The 20,868-nt window shown below is 39.1% G+C and overlaps 1 protein-coding gene across 1 annotated transcript in view; it reads left to right on the plus strand.

The window, feature by feature from the left end:
- The window catches only part of RARB (retinoic acid receptor beta), a 771,255-nt gene that overhangs the window by 330,242 nt on the left and 420,145 nt on the right, over window positions 1–20,868 (plus strand). Inside the window, exon 4 of the mRNA XM_017955965.2 lies at window positions 16,712–17,168. Within this exon, the coding sequence (XP_017811454.1) occupies window positions 16,991–17,168 (178 nt within the window). The 5' untranslated portion in view covers window positions 16,712–16,990. The remainder of the gene's footprint in view (window positions 1–16,711; window positions 17,169–20,868) is intronic.

The following is a 20,868-nucleotide window of genomic DNA, read 5'->3' on the forward strand; positions in this document are numbered from 1 at the left end:
GAATGTGACCTGGCTTAAACATGCTGAAACTTACCAGGTATTTTCATGGAGTCAACAATATTAACAAAATTAACAATGTTAACAGTATTAACAATAATTAGTGCTTCCTTAGTGCCAGGCACAGTTCTAAGTGTGTGTGTGTATGTGTGAGTGTGTGTGTGTGTATATATATATTTCTTCTTCTTTTTTTTTTTTTTTCTTTTTGAGACTGTGGTGTCTCATTCTGTCACCCAGGCTGGAGTGCAGTAACATAATCTTAGCTCACTGCAACCTCAGCCTCCCAGGTGATTCTCCAGCCTCAGCCTCCAGAGACCAGACTGCAGGCGTGCACCACCAACACCCAGCTAATTTTTGTATTTTTAGTAGAGATGAGGTTTCACCATGTTGACCAGGCTGGTCTCAAATTCCTGGCCTCAAGCAATCTGCCTACCTTGGCCTCCCAAAGTGCTGGGATTGCAGGCGAAAGCCACCATGCCCAGCCCTAAGTATCTATATTAACTCTTTTGATGTTCGTCACAAATTTGTGTGCTAAGTCCTATTATTTTCTCATTTTAAAATCAGAAAGCTGAGATTCAAGTTGAGATTTTACTCTTTGCCTCTAATAGAAACTTGATACTATGGTTTGTTTCCTTGAATAAGACTCTCCTCTTTATTTGCAAGGTGCGAATTCACAAAGCAATGTGCTGACCAACTGTAATCAAACACACCAGAACTGATGCAGCAGACTATTGTTTATCCAGAATGTCTGTAATTTGACACATTTTGAATTCATAACTTTTCCAAAGTGTGGTTATCTTGACTTCGAAAGAATGCACATGTATAAATAGCAATTTTCCCCATAATGTAATATTTGTACCAATGAAGTTAAACTACTTTAAACATAATTTCCTACCCAAACACATAAGCAGCTAAGAAACATTACTGCTCATGTATTACCAGCCAGCCTATCAAGATAATACTGCTCTGTTTCCTTACAAACTTTCCTTCCCCTGTCTTTATTCTGGGGACTGGCTACCATAATTTCACTTGAGAGATCACACCATCACCTTATACCATATAGAAAACCAAATCATGCTCCAATTATTAGAATGCTGTAATTGTTGAAATATTAATCATTGAAAAGTATTATTTTTCAATAGTTCCATGGCTTACATTCTTTGCTACAATTGCTTATAAACTCTCCCATAAATTCAAATGAGTGCTATTGGCTTTCAAGATGATCCTTGAAGAAGCCGTAGACCTATATCAGTGGTGCTACTAATTATCAGATTGTCCTTTGAATTCTTCTTGTTTTTTAATTGCCTTTGTAGCAATTAAAAGTATTAGTTTTGGGGGGGAGGTGGTAAGTCTTCATCCTTAAGATATATTTGCTTTAAAAAATAATTTCAGAAGAAAGTGTAGTCAGTAGGGGCAGAGAAGATTTGGAATCAAAAATCGAAGTACAAATATAAAGTCATGAAATTATTATCTTTATATAATTAATGACTTTATTTGTCCAGTTATAACACAGATCTGCAAATTTCAGCAACTAAATATAATAAAGATTTATTTCTCACTAATGTATCATCCAGTGCAGGAAGGCTCTACTCCATACAACTATTCAGGGACCCAAGCTTCTTCCCAGTAGAGGCTCTGATATCTTCTAGGTCCTCGGAGTTCTGTATTGAACCTTCTGCATTCAGTCAGCAATAGAGAGAAGACAGAGCCTGAGAAATTCTGTAGGAGATTTGGGGGACTAGGCCTGGAAGTGGAAGACATCACATCACCCATGTTCTACAGGCCAGAACTCAGTCTTATGCCCCCAGCTAGTTGCAGAAGAAGTTGGGAAATACTCTTTGGCTGTGTAAGTGAAAAGAAAAGAAAATGGTATTTGTTGAGAATATAGCAATGTCTCTGCCACATTTCCTCTAGTGATGATTTCTCCCAAGAAAAGTGTTCCAAAGTGTCTTTGTTGTTGTTGTTGTTGTTGTTTTGTTTGTTTGTTTGTTTTGAGATGGAGTTTTGCTTCTGTTGCCCATGCTAGAGTGCAACGGTGCAGTCTCAGCTCACCACAGCCTCCACCTCCTGGGTTCAAGCAATTCTCCTGCCTCAGCCTCATGAGTAGCTGGGATTACAAGCATGCACCACCACACCTAGCTAATTTTGTATTTTTAGTAGGGACGGGGTTTCTCCATGTTGGTCAGGCTGGTCTCAAACTCTTGACCTCAGGTGATCCACCTGCCTCAGCCTCCCAAAGTGCTGGGATTACAGACGTGAGCCACCCCGCCTAGCCCAAAACTGTCTTGAGTAATAGCGTCATCTGAATAAGTTGTAAGTCACATACTATGACTGTCTGGAAGGAAAAGTGCGACTTGGAAATATATTCTGGTTGACTTCTTACATGATCGTATACCTTTTACCCATATTGCACACATGGCTTCATTCAGATGAATGAAGCAAAACAGTTTTATCTTCTTTGATCTCTGTCATCTTTTAGAGGTTTTTCTGACAACAAAAAAGGGGGCAGGTCTCAGAATGGGAGTTGAGGCCACATAGCCGAGCTGCCAGAATTAGGGAGAAGAAAGCATTGGAATTAATTAAAATGTCATTTCCTAATGTGAGGAGGCCAAATTCCAGTATTCAAATGAGGATAAGCTTTAATTTTTCTTCTAGGTACTGACACCCCCAACACCCACAAAGAGAAAAAGGGAGATAATTCAGACACATCTTTATTTTGGGGGAAGAGGATACTACTCATTGTTTCTTCTCCCAAGTGTCTTGAAAACCACAGGCTAATTAAGACAGTAAAGGAAATTCTTGAGTACAAAAAGTTTAAAAACCAAAACACGGAGATTTGATTTTTTTGTTTCAGCTTCTCTCTCTAAACTCACACATTGGTGCAAGAACCCTGTCATTCTTTCCTGTACCTGTTTAACTGTCTCCATCATATCTATTTCAGATGAAATAGCTCTATCATATATTATCTCTAGGCTCTGGCAATTTTCAGGACAGCTCCAAGGCTACAGATAAATAAATGACCTTACATAATTTCCACATGGCAAAGTAGAGAAAACAAAATAGCCAAATGCACATTTTAAATATTTTTTCAGGAATGGCTGTACTTTCCCAATAAAATTACCACACTCTTACCTTTCCTCTTGACATGACTTGGACCCCTGGCTGCTTCTAGAACCCACGCCTTTTATAGAACTGACATCATGTGGCTTTGTCTCTGCTGCAGCATTGCAGGGAGTTTTCGTAGCCAGCAGTGAGCATCTTCAAGTTGCTCTCACTACCCAACACCACACTTTGGATTTTCCCCTATGTGTGAAAAACAACAACAAAAACCCTGGCTACTGAATCCAGAAGAAATAATTTGTCAGTGTTTGTGGCTCATGCTCTTGAGTATGTCCTTTGAGGTTCAGCATGGGTTGATGTATTAGTTTTTTATTGTTGTGATAACAAATTGCTACAAGCTTAAAATAGAAATGTATTATCTTATAGCTTTGGAGGTCAGAGGTCCAAAATCAGCTTCCCTGAGCTAAAGTCAAGGTGCTGCCAGGGTTCGTTCTTTCAGAAGGATCTGCAGGGAGAACTTGTTTCCTTGCCCTTTTCAGCTTCTAGTGGTTGCCGCATAGTCCTTGGTCTTTGGCCCATTCCTCACCTTCAAAGCATATCACCCCAAATTCTGCTTCCATCACATCACCATCTCCTCTTCTATAATCAAATCTCCCTTTGCCTCCCTCTTGTAAGAATCCCTGTAATTACACTGGGCTACCAGATAATCCAGTATCATCTCCTTTTTTTTTTTTTTTTTTCCTTTTTGTTGGAGACAGAGTCTTGCTCCATCACCCAGGCTGGAGTGCAGTGGCCTAATCTCAGCTCACTGCAACCTCTGCTTCCTGGGTTCAAGTGATTCTCCTGCCTCAGCCTCCCGAGTAGCTGGGATTACAGGCACCTGCCACCACGCCCATTTTATTATTATTGTTGTTGTTATTGTATTTTGAATAGAGACGGGGTTTCGCTGTGTTGGCCAGGTTGGTCTCAAACTCCTGACCTCAAGTGATTTCCTGCCTCAGTCTCCAAAAGTGCTGGGATTACAGGTGTGAGCTACCACAGCTGGCTGATGGCAAGATTCTTAACTTTAATTACATTACGAAGTCCTTTTGCCATATGAGGTAATGTTCCCCGGTTCTGGGAATTAGAACATGGACACTATGGGGGCCATTCTGCTGTCTACTATTGCTAACGCTGTTTCACAGAGGCCTAGCTCCATGTGCTTTTAATGTTAATGTAGGATTATAAATTAATGATACTTCTGCTTCTCCATACTTTCATCATGGTCTCCACTGGCTCATAAATGTAAAACACTCATCATTCTCTTCCACCATTTTTCCTTCCCACTTTTCTTAGTACATATTCTTGTGCATATCTCTTTGCAGAGCTAGTTTTGTGTATCTTATTCACTTATTTTTTCCAAAATGTTGAATATATTTTAAATAACAGATGCAAGTTCATAACAAAATATCTTCTAGATATTCCCTGAAGATGAATATGGGAGGGGGCCCATGGAATGTATGCATGGTGAGGACCAAGATCTAACCCTGGCAGAGCCCCGTGGATATGAGAACCTTCCAGGGAAAGAGGCTGTATGGTACCCATAGGAAGGCTAGACTCTGTGCCCAGGGTACAGAGACCAAGACAGACAGACACACAGGACAATCTGGCCTCACACTTTTGGCATATATTAGCAGAACCTGTGTGGACTGAGGCCTGAGAACCCAACCCCAGGGATGGGTGTGTGGGTTGGTTTGTGTGTGTGTATGTGTGTGTGTGTGTATGTATGTATGTACCTATTTTTTTATTTTTATTTTTTAGAGACAAGAGTCTCCCTCCATCACTTAGGCTGAAGTGCAGTGGTGTGATCATAGCTCAGTCAGCCTCAACCTCCTGGGGTCAATCAGTCCTCTCCCATCAACCTCCCAAGTAGCTAAGACTATAGGCAAGCACCACCATGCCTGGCTAAATTTTTTATTTTTATTTTTGTAGAAACAGGGTCTTGCTATGTTGCCCAAGCTGGCTTCAAACTCCTGGTCTCAAGTAATCCTCCTGGCTTGGCCTCTCAAAATGCTAGGATTACAGGCACAAACCACACACCCAGCCATTCTTTTTAAATTATCAAGATATAATTCAAATAATAACAACACTCACCATTTTAAGATGCACAATTCAGTAGTTCTTCATATAGTCACAAATTAGTTCACCATCATCACAATCTAATTCCAGAATATTTTGACCACTCTAAAAAGGAACTCCACACACACCAGCAGTCACCCTCTATTCTTTCCTCCCCCTAGCACCTGACAACTACTCATCTACTTTCTGTCTCAAGATTTGCCTACTTTAGAATTTCATATAAACGGAATCATATAATATGTGGCCTTTTATGTCTGGGTTATTTCCTGTAGCATCATGTTTTCAAGGTTCATCCATAATCACTAATTCATTCCCTTTTTATGGTCAATCAATATAATTTTGTATACATGGACCATATTTTGTTCATCAATTAATGGACACTTGGATTGTTTTCACTGTATGGATATTGTGAATAATGCTGCTATAAACATTTGTGTACAAGGTTTTATGTGGACATGTTTTCAATTCCCTTGACTATATACACCCAGAAGTGAAATTACTGGGTTATGTGGTAGTTCCGTGTTTAACTTTTTGAGGACCTGCCAAACTGTTCTCTAAAGTGGCTGAAACATTTGACATTCTTACCAGCAACGTTAAAGCATTTGAATGTCTGCATATCTCTCTGTTGCAAAACCTTGAGAGAGGGAGAAAACCGTAACAGTAAGCTGAATTTCCTATTATGTGTCAGGATAAGGATTTAGAGTCCAATCAAATTTGGCTTAAATAAAATACAGACACTAGACATTTCTTCCACACCTGAAGAAAAGTTATTTGTGGTGTGGTGGCTCACGCCTGTAATCCCAGCACTTTGGGCGGCTGAGGTGAACAGATTGCTTGAATCCAGGAGTTTGAGACCAGCCTGGGCAACATAGGGAAACCCTGTCTCTGTAAAAAAATAAAACATTAGCTGGGCATGGTGGCAATTTCCCTGTAGTTCCAGCTGCTCAGGAGGCTGAGGCAGGAAGATTGCTTGAGCCTGGGAGGGTGAGGCTACAGTGAGCCAAGATCATGCCACTGCACACCAGCCTGAGCAGAATAAGACCCTATCTCAAAAAAATATATATATATATTTGGTCTTGCCTTCCTTATGAAAATATCATAATTCTAATGTGCTTTCTGACATTTTTCCACATCAAGGAACACAGAAATTAATATTCGCATGGCCCTTGGTGGTCAGTAAAGAGTCTGCTAAGGGATGGACTCATTGAGTCAAGGGCCCCATTCTCTCACTCTCAGGCCCCACCAAGCCACTAGAGACCGGGGAGATGAAAGTCACAGGCATACCTCTAATCCATTTTCGGGAACACCAATTAGAAAACTCAGTTTTACTAAATTCAGTTGTGATGTTTCTTTTGACCTCAGGAGGTAAAGGTGGTGGGGAATGAAAAGAGCATGGAATAGGAGAAGACCTGAGTATGGGAACTTCCCTGGCCATAGGCCTTGTTCTCAAAGGAACTAACTGTGTGTCACACAGTATCCAAAATGGGTACCGATTCCTCTCCAAGGGGCTGAGTATGGTAGATGAAGAATAGACCAAGCTACAATGAGTGCAGACAGAGGTGGTAGGTCAGGGTTGTGTGGTGACAGTCCCAGACTGGCTGCCTGGCTTGACATAAAAATGCAGATCCTAGAAGCATGAAGATACACTCTGGCCACTGGGGAGAAGGTAGCTGGAAAGAACTAGGTATTATATCTTTGACCTCAGCCAGAAGGTAGTAGGGGTGAGTGTTGGAGGATGGTCAAGGATCTCACCTAAGAAATTGATGAGAGTGGGTCCAGATATCACCCATGGCCCAATGGATATTGAGCAGCAAGACTATTAGAGATCCTGATTGCCATTATAGGAAGCTCCTAAGGTGCGCCAAACCTGCTTCATACAGGTGGGAAGGCCAGCGTTAGTGCTGAGGAAGCATGGGCAACCCATGTGTTCAGTGACCTGACATTCTGTGGCAACTCGGACAGTCCTGACCTGTGGAACTATGTGGCCATCTCATTTATTGGACCACAAATAACTCAAATGGACCTTGAAAATTCTTGCTTTTTTGTTGTCTTGACTTTTAAATTCAAATGAATGAAATTGTTAAAAATATATTTATGGCTAGACCTCCTTTTCTAGAATAGATATACCCCTGAAAATTATAGATATGTTGTAATATTTAAATATTAAATACTTATTTAAATCTGCTACTTTGGGGACCCTGTTATGGTTTTAATTACGTGAATTTTTCTTTTATAAAATGAATAAATGTTCCATAGACTTATTTTCAAATAAAAGTGGATATGCATACATACTGAGTTTGACTATAGCAAGTATGCTGTGACTGTTTTTAACTCTCTATCATAAATTATAAACTACAACAGTGCAGGAATCTCAGCTGTCTCTCTGTCTTGTTCTTTCCAGCACTGTGTCATTCATGAATGAATGCTTCCTAATCCCACTCAACCTATCAGGCTTAATCTCAATGTGAAGGTCAACCTTCAGTCATGGTCTGTAATCACAGTCAACTGAAGATTGTGCACCTCACTCTCTTAAAAGGGGCAGTTAAGTACTGGGTTAGTATGGTCCTTCTGGGATCTAAGGCCTAGAGAGATAATTTTGGAGTTTGTTTTAAGGAAGAAGAAAGAAAAAATACAAACCAGTTTCAATGGTTAAAGACACCGGCCTCACAATGTCTAGAATGCTGTTCTTGACACTAAAGCCTGACTCAGAAGCACAGTTGTAGCTATTGTGACTCGTTTTGTCTGTTTTTATCAGTACCTTGCTTCTCTGTTCTCTCTCATGTCTCTTGTTTACACGTGGTTTCTCTAGTCTCATGGCTTCTGCCACCTTGCTTCTCTGTATACATTTCCATCTCTATGCCCGTCTTTGTGTGTCTTTCTTGGTGTCTTAGGCATTCAAAACCAATCAGCAGCAAGGCTCTGATAGGACAGATGGGTCAACATCCAATGTGAAGAGTCCCACTGGGCACACTACTACTTCTACGCTATCTCACAGGCTTCTGCCAGCCTATAGATCTTGTAGATAACTGAATTTCCCTTGAGAACCAAATCCTAGGCCAGTCATTCTGCTTGGCTTGGGAGGATTCCATGATATGTAGCATGGAAACTATTGTACAAGGAGTTGCCTACCACCGCTTTTCTCAAAAACAAGCAATGGTACCAGCAGACCTTTAGTCCAATACATCTACACCTTATGTTTGGAAATCTACATGAAAAGACCTTAGGTGAAGCCTGACTTCAGCATGTGTGTGCAATGCTAGCAGATGTAACAACTTTGGGTTGAATGACTCCCTAAAAACCCCTATTTACATTACTGCTCTCACAGTTTATAGAAGTAAAATCTTAGTGTTTTATACATTGTTAACATATGTGCATTTCTGCCTATTGTTTTTTCTGAAAGTCATATTTGAACTTTGTTTCTTTAGCAGACGGAATCTTATATATTTTTTTAAATGGCCTAAAAAGAAATACAAGGACATTTCTTTATAAGCTTCTTAAAAAAGATTTTACTGTATCAAATGACCCCTCCTGATGCAGAGGAAGCTATTTAGATTTCATCCTTCCTCACTTGGTGGTCTAAGACTCCTTTGCGTTATTTCCTCTAAATTACTCTCTTCTTTTTCCTTTATTCCCAAATTAAAAGGAAGTAAGAAATGCCTCTTTTTTGGCCAAATTCAAGTTTTTCCATTGTGGCTTCTCTTTAAGTTGAGAGTAATTTTATCAGCAATATTTATGATGAGGATGCTGAATATACGAGAGGTTGCAAAACCATCAGGCATCCAAAACTGACTTCTTTACATCCATGTTTCTTTCCTATCAAGAACAGCAGCAAAAGCAACGGACAGGATTTGTGCTGAGCCTGGCATTTTTGCTGAAAACAGGTATTTGGCTGAATGCATTTGAGACATTTTAAGTGGCATTACCTGGAACCAATCTCTTCAATAGGGAGGTTTGAACTAAAATACATTGGGAAAAAATGGCAATATATATGTAGTGCCTGTCAAAGCAAAGATTTCCCCACACCAAGTTCTAAATCAGCCAGAGAAGTACAAAAGAATTTGTTGTACTGTGTCACAAGACATTTTAAAAATCTCTTTTTCACTTATTTCTGTTTTTTATGTTAGCCACATCAGCCATGGTGTGAGTAAATTGCAGCCAGAGGAAATGGATACATTTTCTCCGAAAATCTTGTCTGTTTTGTTGCTTGGATCACTCTTGAAGGCAGCACGATGTAAAACTAACGCTTCTCACCATGTCAAAGTGTTTAGCTCCTGTGTCTCAAGGCCAACTCCAATAACCGTCCTGTCTCCAAGGTAGAGTCTTCAAGAAAGCACATATCAAGTCATCAATGTGTTAAGTGGCATTTCACATTATCCACTATATTTGCAGATGTGTGTCTAAGGCAAGCCAAATCCTATCTTTATTTTATTTATATTTGTAGAAGCATTTGACACAGCCCCATGGCATGTCCATAATGGCAGGTCAAATCTCACTTTTTTATTGTTCAGTTTCAGATTGGTGCTGTTACTGCCTTTCTCTTGCCACAAGGGAATACCAATTTAGGTATTGATTTAATCTTGTCTCAGCTGTGGTCTTGAGTGAAACGTTTCCTCATGGTTAAATTATTATTTAACTCCCTCTTCAGAGAAGACATTTAGAGCTGAAAAGGTTAAGGAATCATCCAGTGTAGATTTCCCAAACTTATTTGACCACAGAGCTCTTGTTTTTAAACTTAATGAACATCCAGTGAAATATAATTGATTAAAAGACATGCACTTTTTCCTGTTCTCAAATCTTCACTAAAATGACAAGAGATGTAAAAAGTATAAATCATCAAAGGTAACAAGAACATGAGTGATGCTAATCACTGACAAGAGATGGCACCAACTTTTTTGGAAGATGGAGAGCAAATGTGCAGTGTCAAATAAATGAACAAAGTGCTGAAAGCAGATTGCTGTGTCTAAAGAAGAAGATGAAAAGGGGATGCAAGGAGATACTAGCTGTGGAATCTTGGCCAGTCCCAGAGAGCAGAGGCACCAGCTATCCTGAAACAAGGAAGTGATGATTGAAAGGAAAATTGGTTGTTGTTGCAAGTAAGCAGAAGATAAATTCACTCCTCTACCAATTTTATCTTGATTATAGTCACCCATCCCTGGTAAGAAAGGTAAATCTACTCTTTGAAGAAACTAAAGCGGAGGGGTTACTGAGTTCTAGATACCAAGCATGAATATACCATAAGGTGGTAATGGTTGACTGAAAACTGAAGACAGACGTGAAAGGCCACTTACTTATTTCATAGTAAGTCTACCAGCAGCCCCAGCCTCATTCCTTCATTCAAATACTAGAGTCTTTCATAAGGTTTTTTCTTTCCACCCTACCCTGGGCAGATGCTTACAGGATTGCTCAATGGAGTTATCCAAGAGTCCCAAATAAAAAGCCCATAAATCTGACATTTGGGGAGTCCCACAATGAAATAAATGTAACAGTTATATAACTTTTTATGAAATTCACTCATTTGACAAGGTTCAGCCATGAGAACAATTTGCAATAAACTTCCTCTTTTGAATATGAATGGACAGACTAGAGAATTTGGCAGACAATACAAATGAGAAATACATCTAATGTTAATGGAAATAAAACAAAAAAAGTGAAGAGAAAGAGTCAATAATATAGTAAGCAGAATAAAACACTGAAAAGAACATTTCTCTTTTCTTTTTCTTTTTCTTTTTTGAGATGGAGTGTTGCTCTGTTGCCCAGGCTGGAATGCAGTGGCACAATTTTGACTCACTACAACCTCCACCCCCCAGGTTCAAGCAATTGATTCTCCTGCCTCAGCCTCCCAACTAGCTGGGATTATAGGCAGGTGCCACCATGCCTGGCTAATTTTTTGTATTTTTAGTAGAGACAGGGTTTCACCAGATTGGCCAGGCTATTCTCAAACTCGTGATCTCAAGTGATCCACCTGCCTCAGCCTCTCAAAGTGCTGGGTTTACAGGCTTGAGAAACCACGCCCCACCTAGAACTGTTCTTAATATCCTAAAAAAATCAGAAAATACATGGCAGTCATGACAAAGAACAATGTATAAATAAGAAAAGACAAGAAAAACTCTTAGATGTTAAAAATGTGTTACCACAAATGTAAAAATCAATAGAGTAATTGGAAGTTAAAGGTGAGGGTATCTTCCAGAAAGGAGAACAAATGGATGAAGTGGAAATAGAAAATATAGAGAATCAATTCTGAATGTCTACCATCTAAATAAGATTTCCAAATGGAGACAGCAAAACAGAAGTTAAGGAAGATATTAGCAAAGGAAGCGTAAAATAAAATGTTTCCTAACAGGACTTGAGTCAGCAGATTGAATACATTTACCAAGTGCATAACACAATAAAGCAAAGAAAGGGATCCTTGGGATTAAAGAGAAGAGTACAAGAAATGGAAGAATTTCACACACAGGATCAGAAATCTGAATAATACTGGACTTTTCCAAAGCAATGTAAAAAGCTTGGGGAAATGGCACAACATACTTAAAATTCTGTTTAAAAAAAATGACTTCTAATCCACAATTTTATACCTAGCCAAACTGCTAAACATATGTGAAGTGCAACATAAAAATACTGTAATTCATGCAGAGTCTCAAAAAATTTACCTCCCACATAACATCCTTCAGAAAACTCTTAGGAAAAAAGCTACCCAACTGAAGAAAGCCAGAAAAGAAAGACATGAGTTTCAGGAAATGGGGATTCCGAAAAAAGAGAGAAGCAATAATAGAAAGTCCTAGTCTGACATCAGTGCATGGGGGCTGGGAAAGAAGCCAATCAGCCCTGGAGCAGGAGGAACGTCTCCAATTGTGGAATTCATCTATCACATGACATGTCAGACAAAATTGTTAGAGATTTAGAAAAGAATTATTCACAGATACAAAGAAGACTAATCAAATTATGTAAATAAAGCTGTTAGCTCCAGGAAAAAAAAACAATTTTATAAGAAAACTATAAATGCAGTATATCACGTAACTCAACTGTAACAATATTTATCTGGTCATAATGTAAATATAATGTAAATGATTTTTATTTTTAAAATTGTGATAAAATTATGTTGGGAGTAAGAGGAGAAAGAGGTTTCTGTGTGTGAGCAATAGTTTAAGAGAGTTATATTTATAGGAGGAATCAAGAGATAAAAAAACATTTTGACTTGGCACGGTGACTCATACCTGTAATCCCAGCACTTTGGGATGCTGAGGCAGGAAGATCACTTGAGTCCAGGAGTTCGAGACCAGCATGGGCAACATAGCAAAACCACGTCTCTACAGAAAATACAAAAATTAGCTGGGCGTGGTGACACACACCTATAGTTCTAGCTACTCTGGAGACTGAGGTGGAAAGACTGCTTGTGCTCAGGTGGTTGAGGCTGCAGTGAACTGTGATTGTGCTGCTGCACTCAGGCCTGGGTGACAGAGCGACACCTTGTTTCAAAAAAAAAAAAAAAAAAAAGTTGAAGTACTTGCTTCTGAGGGGAACTCAAGAATGGGAAGGATAGAGAGCTGTTATTCTTTATCAGTCTCAAGCGGGGGTCAGCAAAGCATGGTCCATGGGTCAAATTCATCAGGCTGCCTGTTTTTATAAATAATGCTTTATTGGAATACAGCCACACCAAATCATGTATGGATTCTCTGTGGCTGCTTTTGTGCCAAATCAGTTGCTACAACAGGAGAGTCGAGGAGTAGTGACAGAGACTGTATGAACCGCAGTCTCAAATACTCACTTTTTGGCTCTTTACAGAAGAAGTTTGCCAACCTCATGTCTAGAGCTGTGGCTCTCAAATGTTAGCTGCATCGGAGTCCTCTGGAGGGCTTGTTAGAATGCAGGTGAAGGATGGCTTTTTCCAGAGTTTCTGATTCCGTAGGTCTCTCAGGTGGGGCCTGGAAAATTTGCATTTTTAACCAGTTTGCTGGTGATGCTCATGTTGCCAGCTGAGGGACCCGCTTTGAGAATCACTGATCTAAAGAAACTATTTGACTTTTAAAAATCATGTTGTAAGTATTATGTTTATCAAATAAATTTGAATTGTTGAGAAGTATAAGGTTGGAAACTTACATGCAAATTTGAGCTACACTTAATGCAAAAACGACCTCTGGTGAATGAAATGTAACAGAAAGTCACTCAAATGTTACTTTAAAAATGTTTTTGTAGAACCAAAATCATAAACTAGAGAAAAATTATATACATATGTGTGGAGAAAAATAGAAAAATAAATTATTTGATTAATAAGATATCATAGACACAGGCATAAATATTAAGATTTGCAGAGATTACCAAGGCCCCACCACTAAATGTGCCTGTATGATTCAGGTGGTCAGTGAGTAAACCAATCACGCTTCCTCCTGTCTGGCATCTTGTTTATCAAAGGCTGATTATTGCATAACAGTATCAACTATGCAAACAATTATTTTAATCTTTTTTTTTTCACTTATTTTCTAGAAAATGCAGTTTGAGAAACGTGACATAAAGCCTACTTCTCTTCACTTGACCCCTTTTACAGAATCTTAAACTGATACCCATAGAATCTCTTGTCTGGTAGATCCAAGACCTCCTAACCCAGTCCCTACTTCCTTCCTCTCTTCCTACCAGCTCCTGTTTGCTTTGCCTGAGGTGGTGAAGGAAAGAATCCCAGATGAGCCCAAACTCAAATCAAGCTTAAAGAAAAAAGAGCGCTGCTAATCTTTTTTTCTAAAAGCCTGAAACAAAGAAAATTCTCTGCTTCCAGGAATAGCCTTAATCAGTCACATATGTGAACATAGACCCAGTGACTGCTCAGACAATTTTCCACCAACCTAATGTCGGGATTTTCTCGACACATTGATTTTTTTTTTTTTTTTTTTGGCCTATTATCAGTATAAGTAGTTAAAAAAGAAAACAAAAAAAAAATCCCAGACATGATACCAGACCTCTCCACCAGACAGGCAAGATGCTGACAATCTGCAGTGTTTGAAAGCAAAGAGAAATGAAAGGATTATTGAGGGTGGAATAATGGTTTTTTTCCCAACCAGTCCCTGGTTGGTTAAAAAAACAAAACAAACAAACAGCTTTAAAAATCAGAATTGTGCCCTGCGGGGGTGGGTTTGCTGAACTGTCAGCTCCACCAGTTAATGAGGTAGTTTGTCAAATGGAGATAGAAAGACCATTTATAACAATGCTGTGCTTTGTGTGTGATTTAAAAATCAAATTGAGTGGAAACTCAGCAAATACTAAATGGTATTGTTTATTTTCTAATTAATTTGCTACAAACTGCAAAATAAAGCTATTGAATATATTGGATAATGTATGCTTTTAAGAAGAAAAAGCATCAAAAGCACCTCTGAGATAAAAAGGATTCAGAGGCTGTTTACTTTCTTTTCATCAGAGAAACAAGTTGTAGTTTGAAAGTTTGAAAAAGGCATTGATATTTTGGGGGGGATTTTTAGAGTTAGTGTGTTGTATAAGCCAACCGGCAACGTCATCTCCTTTGTAAGTTCAGCAGAGTACTAGGGGGCCTGGGACCATATGGTCTCACTGTTGACACTGTTCGTTTTTAATATTAATAGGCCAGGGATTCAAGGCCCTGGGGCAGATGTCATCTAAGTGAGGACAGAAGCAAACATCACAACTGCTCACTGAGTTTTCCCACTGTAGAGTACAACCAGCATAACATTGGCGTTCAAAATACATAAGCTTAGGTTGGCAGAGGGGCAAGAGCAGAGAAGGTGATTCAAATTCCGGCTTACCGAGGGCTTACTCTGTGACATTGGGGGAAATTCATTGAAACTCCCTGAGACTTACTCTTCTCATCTGGAAAATAAAAAAATATCTGCCTTAAAAGGGTTAGAGCTTATAGTGAGGTGCCTCACATGTGGTAAATAGTCAGTGAAAATTATATTTGACTAGAACGTTGTGGGGTTTATAAGAAACAAACTGACTCACTTCACAAACTGAAGTCAAGAAGCCTTAATGAGTGATTGTTCTCAACCTTACCCAGATCCCTTGTTTTCTTCCTTCCTTCAAAGATATAAGCTTTAGTCCTAATATTCTTTTGCTGGGATTACTATGATATAGTCTCCCTGCCCTAACCCCAAAACCTCTCGTCTATTCCAGCAAGCTTGTTGTGAGAAGCATATTATTTTGACATAACAAATATGTTAACGTTAATAGAAACTTTTACTGTTTACTATTTACTTCTTGTTTACTATATACCAGGCACTGTTGTTCTGTTGTATTACCTCATTTAATCCTCACAATACCATTCTGAAGTAAATTCTATTATTCTTATTTTATAGGGAAAAAATTACGTATTGAAAGGACAAATAATTGCCTGAGAGGCACAATTATTTGAGCTGGACAGACTGGCTCTACAATCATGCTCTTAACAACTACTCTATTCTGGCCTTGAAGTACTCTTGTTTTGTGCCACATGAATGTTTTTATTTTTTTCGTGCCACGTGAATACATTCAGAGGTTGCCATTCAGTGGGCAGAGTTTGGGAGCTTCTAATTAATATTGGTTATCAGGGCTAAGGTGAGGCTGTGAAGTTTACATCCAGCCTACTCTAGAATTTAAGCTGCTTCTATTCCCAGTCTCAAGGAATCCTAGGTGTTGAGCATTTCTGGATTGTCCTTCATGAATCATGGGGCAGTTTATGCTTCTTTCACAATATGACCTTAATCAAGAGTTGTTAAAACTAGCAACTCAGTGAGGGCAGAAATCACATTAGTGTTCTTTGGCACTATATATATCTCCAGTTCCTACATTAGCGCCTGGCACATAATAGTGAGATTTGATTGGTGAGTAGGTGATTGGATAGACAGACAAATGGGTCAACAAATGGATGGATGGATGGATGGGTGCACAACTGTGAAAGATGTTGATAATAAAGAAGTAATACATAATGTTTTACTCTCTCATTAGGTTATAGTTTCTCCCATAATTTTATTTATCTTGGCTATATGACTCCAAATAGCCACAATAAAATCCAAAGTTATTCATATAAAAGAAGTAAAATTTGAAAGCATATCAGTTAGAATAGCATTAAATAGTTTCCCTAAAAAAGTAAAAAAAAAATTTCATTCATTCAACTAATACATACTCAGGGTCTCTCCTTTGTCAGGTACTCTTCTAGGAGCTTAAAGCATAACTGTTAACAAAAACAGTCTGCCCTCCTGGTGAGTGCATGCTAATGGGGGAGACAGATAAAAACAAACACTCCCACATGTAATATATCAAGTTGTTTAACTGCCATGGAGAAAAATTTAGCAGAGTGATACAGCGAAATAACATAGGAGTGGAGGGTTTTGCTATTTAATATCAGATGGTCAGTTATTTTTAAATTGTGTAAAAGTTGTAGTCTATGTTAGAATGTGAGAAAAGGGGGAAGTAGTAACTGTAGGAAGACAAGGAATTAGGAGACCTGGATTAGTATTGGAAATGTTTTGTATAATAACTTGATAAAGAGGGAGAGATTTTTTCTTTGCGATATATACCTATGTTTTTCATTTTTTTCTTACAGAATTAACAGCTCTGAAATTTGAAGGTGCTAGTGTCTCCCCGGTCTTGAACTGAGAAGCTGAACGAAGAAAGCATCCTTCCTGTAATCAGTGTAACAAAATGAGAGGCGGAAAAATCGTGCTGGGAAGAAACAAGGTCATCAATTGAACCATCTTGACTTTGGCCCAGAACACAGCTCAGCCTCAACTCCTGCAGTGCATTTACCTCCCTCACTTTCGTGCAAGACCTGGAGTGATGTATTCCTGCTCCAGAGCACCTTTCTTTCTGTGAGGCCCGAAACATGACCACTAGCGGCCACGCATGTCCGGTCCCAGCAGTGAATGGACACATGACTCACTATCCAGCCACACCCTATCCATTACTTTTTCCACCTGTCATCGGAGGACTTTCCCTGCCTCCCCTCCATGGCCTTCATGGACATCCGCCTCCGAGTGGGTGCAGCACCCCATCACCAGCAAGTAAGTCCTGCTGGATTTGCTCTCTTTTCTCTTGGTTGATTGGATGAAGGGATCTGAGAAAACAGGATGGTTGGTATTCCGGGCAATTTCTCATTTCGTTGGCTGCCGGTTTCTTTTGGTCTTGAATTCTACTTTTAGTTCTCTGGAAAGAGATATGATTTGAAACTAGATAAGTGGCAAATTTTAGAATTCAGCCCGTTCAAGGCTGCTTTGGTATTTTGCTCTATTTCATAAAATGCAAACACAAAACGTAATGAGCATATGGGGTAAACATCTGTGGTCAATACCTAAAGAAATTGGCCATGTAATAAATAATGGAAGCAGTGAATTAGTAGATGATACCATAAAAATCATTAATGATAATACTGGAGTTAAAATCTATTTTGGTTGTGAGATCTCCTTTGAATCTTACACTTATTTCCTGTGTACAAATGATATCTGTAATTGTTCTCGACTTCCCATAGACCTTTGCTACCAATTCCTATCACATTAAGCTTTTTTAGTGTCCTTGACACCTTTTGTTTCTGTACTAGCTATTTCTTATCCCAGATCTTCCCTTAAATTTTCTGTATAAGGTACTATAAAATAAAAATAGTCAAAGTTAGAATTCTCCAAGACTGATATGACTTCCATATTGAAACATCTATATTGTGCAATTTTTAGAAAGTTCTGCCTGTTTAAAGACAAACTGTGGTAGCCAGCGAGCTTTTCCACCTGTTAATAACAACTTACTTGGTTTAGCATTTGGAGGTGAAAAGGCATATTGATTTAACAACAGGCATCCACAGCATGTTCTCCAAGTTCTTTCTGGCTCATAGAGCAACAGGAGCTCTTTGTAACTCTTCCTGGTGATTGTTTTGCATTTTGCTTCGCTTTAAGGACTTCCCCCAAACATTAGCGTGGTATCATTGGGATACCACCTTAATCTTTCTATAGTGTGCTCTTTGTGCCTTCACTCATTCCTTCTACTACACCCTTAGCTCACTGAAAGCAGGGAGCTTGTTCTACCTACGTAGAATCCCTGGTGCAGTGCCTTCAAAAATAGTAGGGGATGGATGTTTGGATGGACAGACAGACTGACAGATAGGCAAACAGATGATGGATTTTCACTTTTGGGATGTTGATTGCAATCGTAGTGCTCTATCATTCCTGATAAACAGTGACTTGATTTGCTGATGGCTCTTTCCTTCTGTGTTTTGAATTTCTGGCTTGATCCTATGACCCTAATGTCTCTGGAATTGCCTAAAACCCTTCTCCCATGCTTCTGAAGTTCAAACTGAAAGTTGAAGCAGCCAAAGTGGCTTACTGACTATCCAGAGAAATGGACATGGTACCAGCACTCAAAATATCTTGCTGACACAAGTGCTGTTTCAAATCATGTTCACCCAATATGCAAATGATGTAATGAGGTTACTTTTAGCTAGCAAATGACGAGGTCTAAATGATTGATAAAGTCATTAAAATTTCACCTATGAGCCTCTAATTCCATTGCTCAACTGGCCTGATAGCACATTTTAACAGGTTTCTTTCCTGAGATCAGAAGCATATTTTGTAGATGTAGCCAAGAAATTGAGATATGAGTAGGATTCCCATGCTGAATGATCAAATTGAGCAGATTGAGACTCTAAGGCAGTCTGAAACCTCTAGGTTCCCAAAAGCAACTCTGGGCTTTAGGCTTCTTTGGCTACTGATTTATTTTTATTTTTATTTTCATTTATCTTTCACTGATTTATTTTTTTGAGATGATATCTCTCTCTGTCACCAGACGAGAGTGCAGTGGTATGATCTTGGCTCACTACAACCTCCACCTTCTGGGTTCAAGTGATTCTCCTGCCTCAGCCTCCTGAGTAGCTGGGACTACGGGCACGCACCACCACACCCAGCTAATTTTTGTATTTTTAGTAGATACGTGGATTCACCATGTTGGCCAGAATAGTCTCAATCTCTTGACCTCGTGATCTGCCCACCTCAGCCTCCCAAAGTGCTGTGAGCCACCGCACCTGGTCTTGGCTACTACTGATTTTAAGGAAAATGTGGAGCATATTAAATGGAAGAGTGGTTGAGATATATCATATCTAAGCCTCTTTTCCACTCAAAATGCAAGGTAATTATTTTTATTTCACAGTTACTAATAAAGTACAAGATGCCATTACTATTAGATTGAACTATAATGCAGTTGTCATTTTCTAGATCAAAACTGGTGATATATAGATTCAACCTTTGGAAAGAAAAGGTTTGAAGTTCAAAAAAAAAAAGGATAAATAATTGATGACTTTTTCTTGAGGGCCTTGTAAGCAGAGTGCTAAGTAACTGCACCTTGAAATGTGTTTGGAGAAGGGGCAGAAAAAGGACTAGGTACAGAAAGTTCAGGCTGGAAACATCAAAGATGACTTACTTCATACCCTAATACCTTGTTTTATTATTTCTTGCCACAGTCGAAGCACATGAAAGCTGCTCAGATGGAAATGATTAGAAGAAGCCACTGTGAATATGACTCTGTTAGTTGGCCCTCAAAGGAGGAATTGTCTTTGTTAAAGCCCATGTTTTCAAAAGTTCCTAGAAAAGGATAAAGTCTTGAAAATTACCCACAGACTTGGCTAAAAATAAATTTAGGGTTTTGTCCATGTACTGAGATTAGTAGGAAAGTAGCCAAATTCCGTAAAGACTCAATAACTAGCAACACACATACTTGGGTGGAAAAGCTGACCAATGTGGAATCAAAAGGGAACAAACATAATGGAGAATGACTGTAAAGAGATTCATGTCATTGAACTGTAGGACTTACTGATATCTCTTTTGTTATCTGTACGTGTCTTGATTCTGTAGCTCACTAGAAAGAATAAATTCTCCTGCCCCTGTAGTGAGGGTCTGTCAGCACTAAGTAATTGTAAAGGCTCAAGAATTATCTACCTCAAAAGCAAGTAAGAACAATTTCCATAGCAGCTACTGAAGTTATACCTGCTCCTCACCCTTCCTTCATTCACTTCTGACTCTGGTCAGCCTTATCTCCTAGACCTGAACCTGAGCTCTGCATATTGAACTTCTCTAAGCCTACAGCACAATGACTCCATTCCCACACGTAAACATGTCCTTGATGTTATATCTACTTTGCAGTCATTTAACCTCTCTGAATTTCTGTTCTATCAACTATGTTATTTATAGGACAGCCTTTTACTATATATCTAAATCTTTTAAGAATGAAGGTGGAGTCTACATTAGGAAGGAAACTTGTACTATAAAGGGGTGAAATCAGGTCATCCCCAAAATCTTTTCAACTCTAATAGGCGATGATTTCACATAACTCAAGTTTCTCCTGGTCCACATGCCATTTGCAGGGGTGGGCCCTGTTCTTTTGCAGTGTGGAATACTTGGCTATTGGTATGATCATTTGTGACCTCTGGCAATTCAGAGGGGAAGATGTGGCCACTTTTCAGAAGGTCTGTTCTCAAGAGCTTTCTACCTTAAAGAAGAAAATATATTTGCAGAAGGGAACTTGAAAGCATCTTCTGTGTGTACACATTCTGACTTAATTTTTACAGTATAGAGTCTCTCTAAGCTTAGAACACAGGAAACATATGAAAAAAGGGGGAGTTAAAATATGTAATAAGACAAACTACCATGCATTGAGCACATCCTGGATTACCCACAGAGCATTTAGTGTATGCCATTCTTAGTCTTTTTAATAGCCTCTACGTCACTG

This window comes from Papio anubis, chromosome 2 (genome assembly GCF_008728515.1).
Source record: "Papio anubis isolate 15944 chromosome 2, Panubis1.0, whole genome shotgun sequence".
Classification (NCBI taxonomy): domain Eukaryota; kingdom Metazoa; phylum Chordata; class Mammalia; order Primates; family Cercopithecidae; genus Papio; species Papio anubis.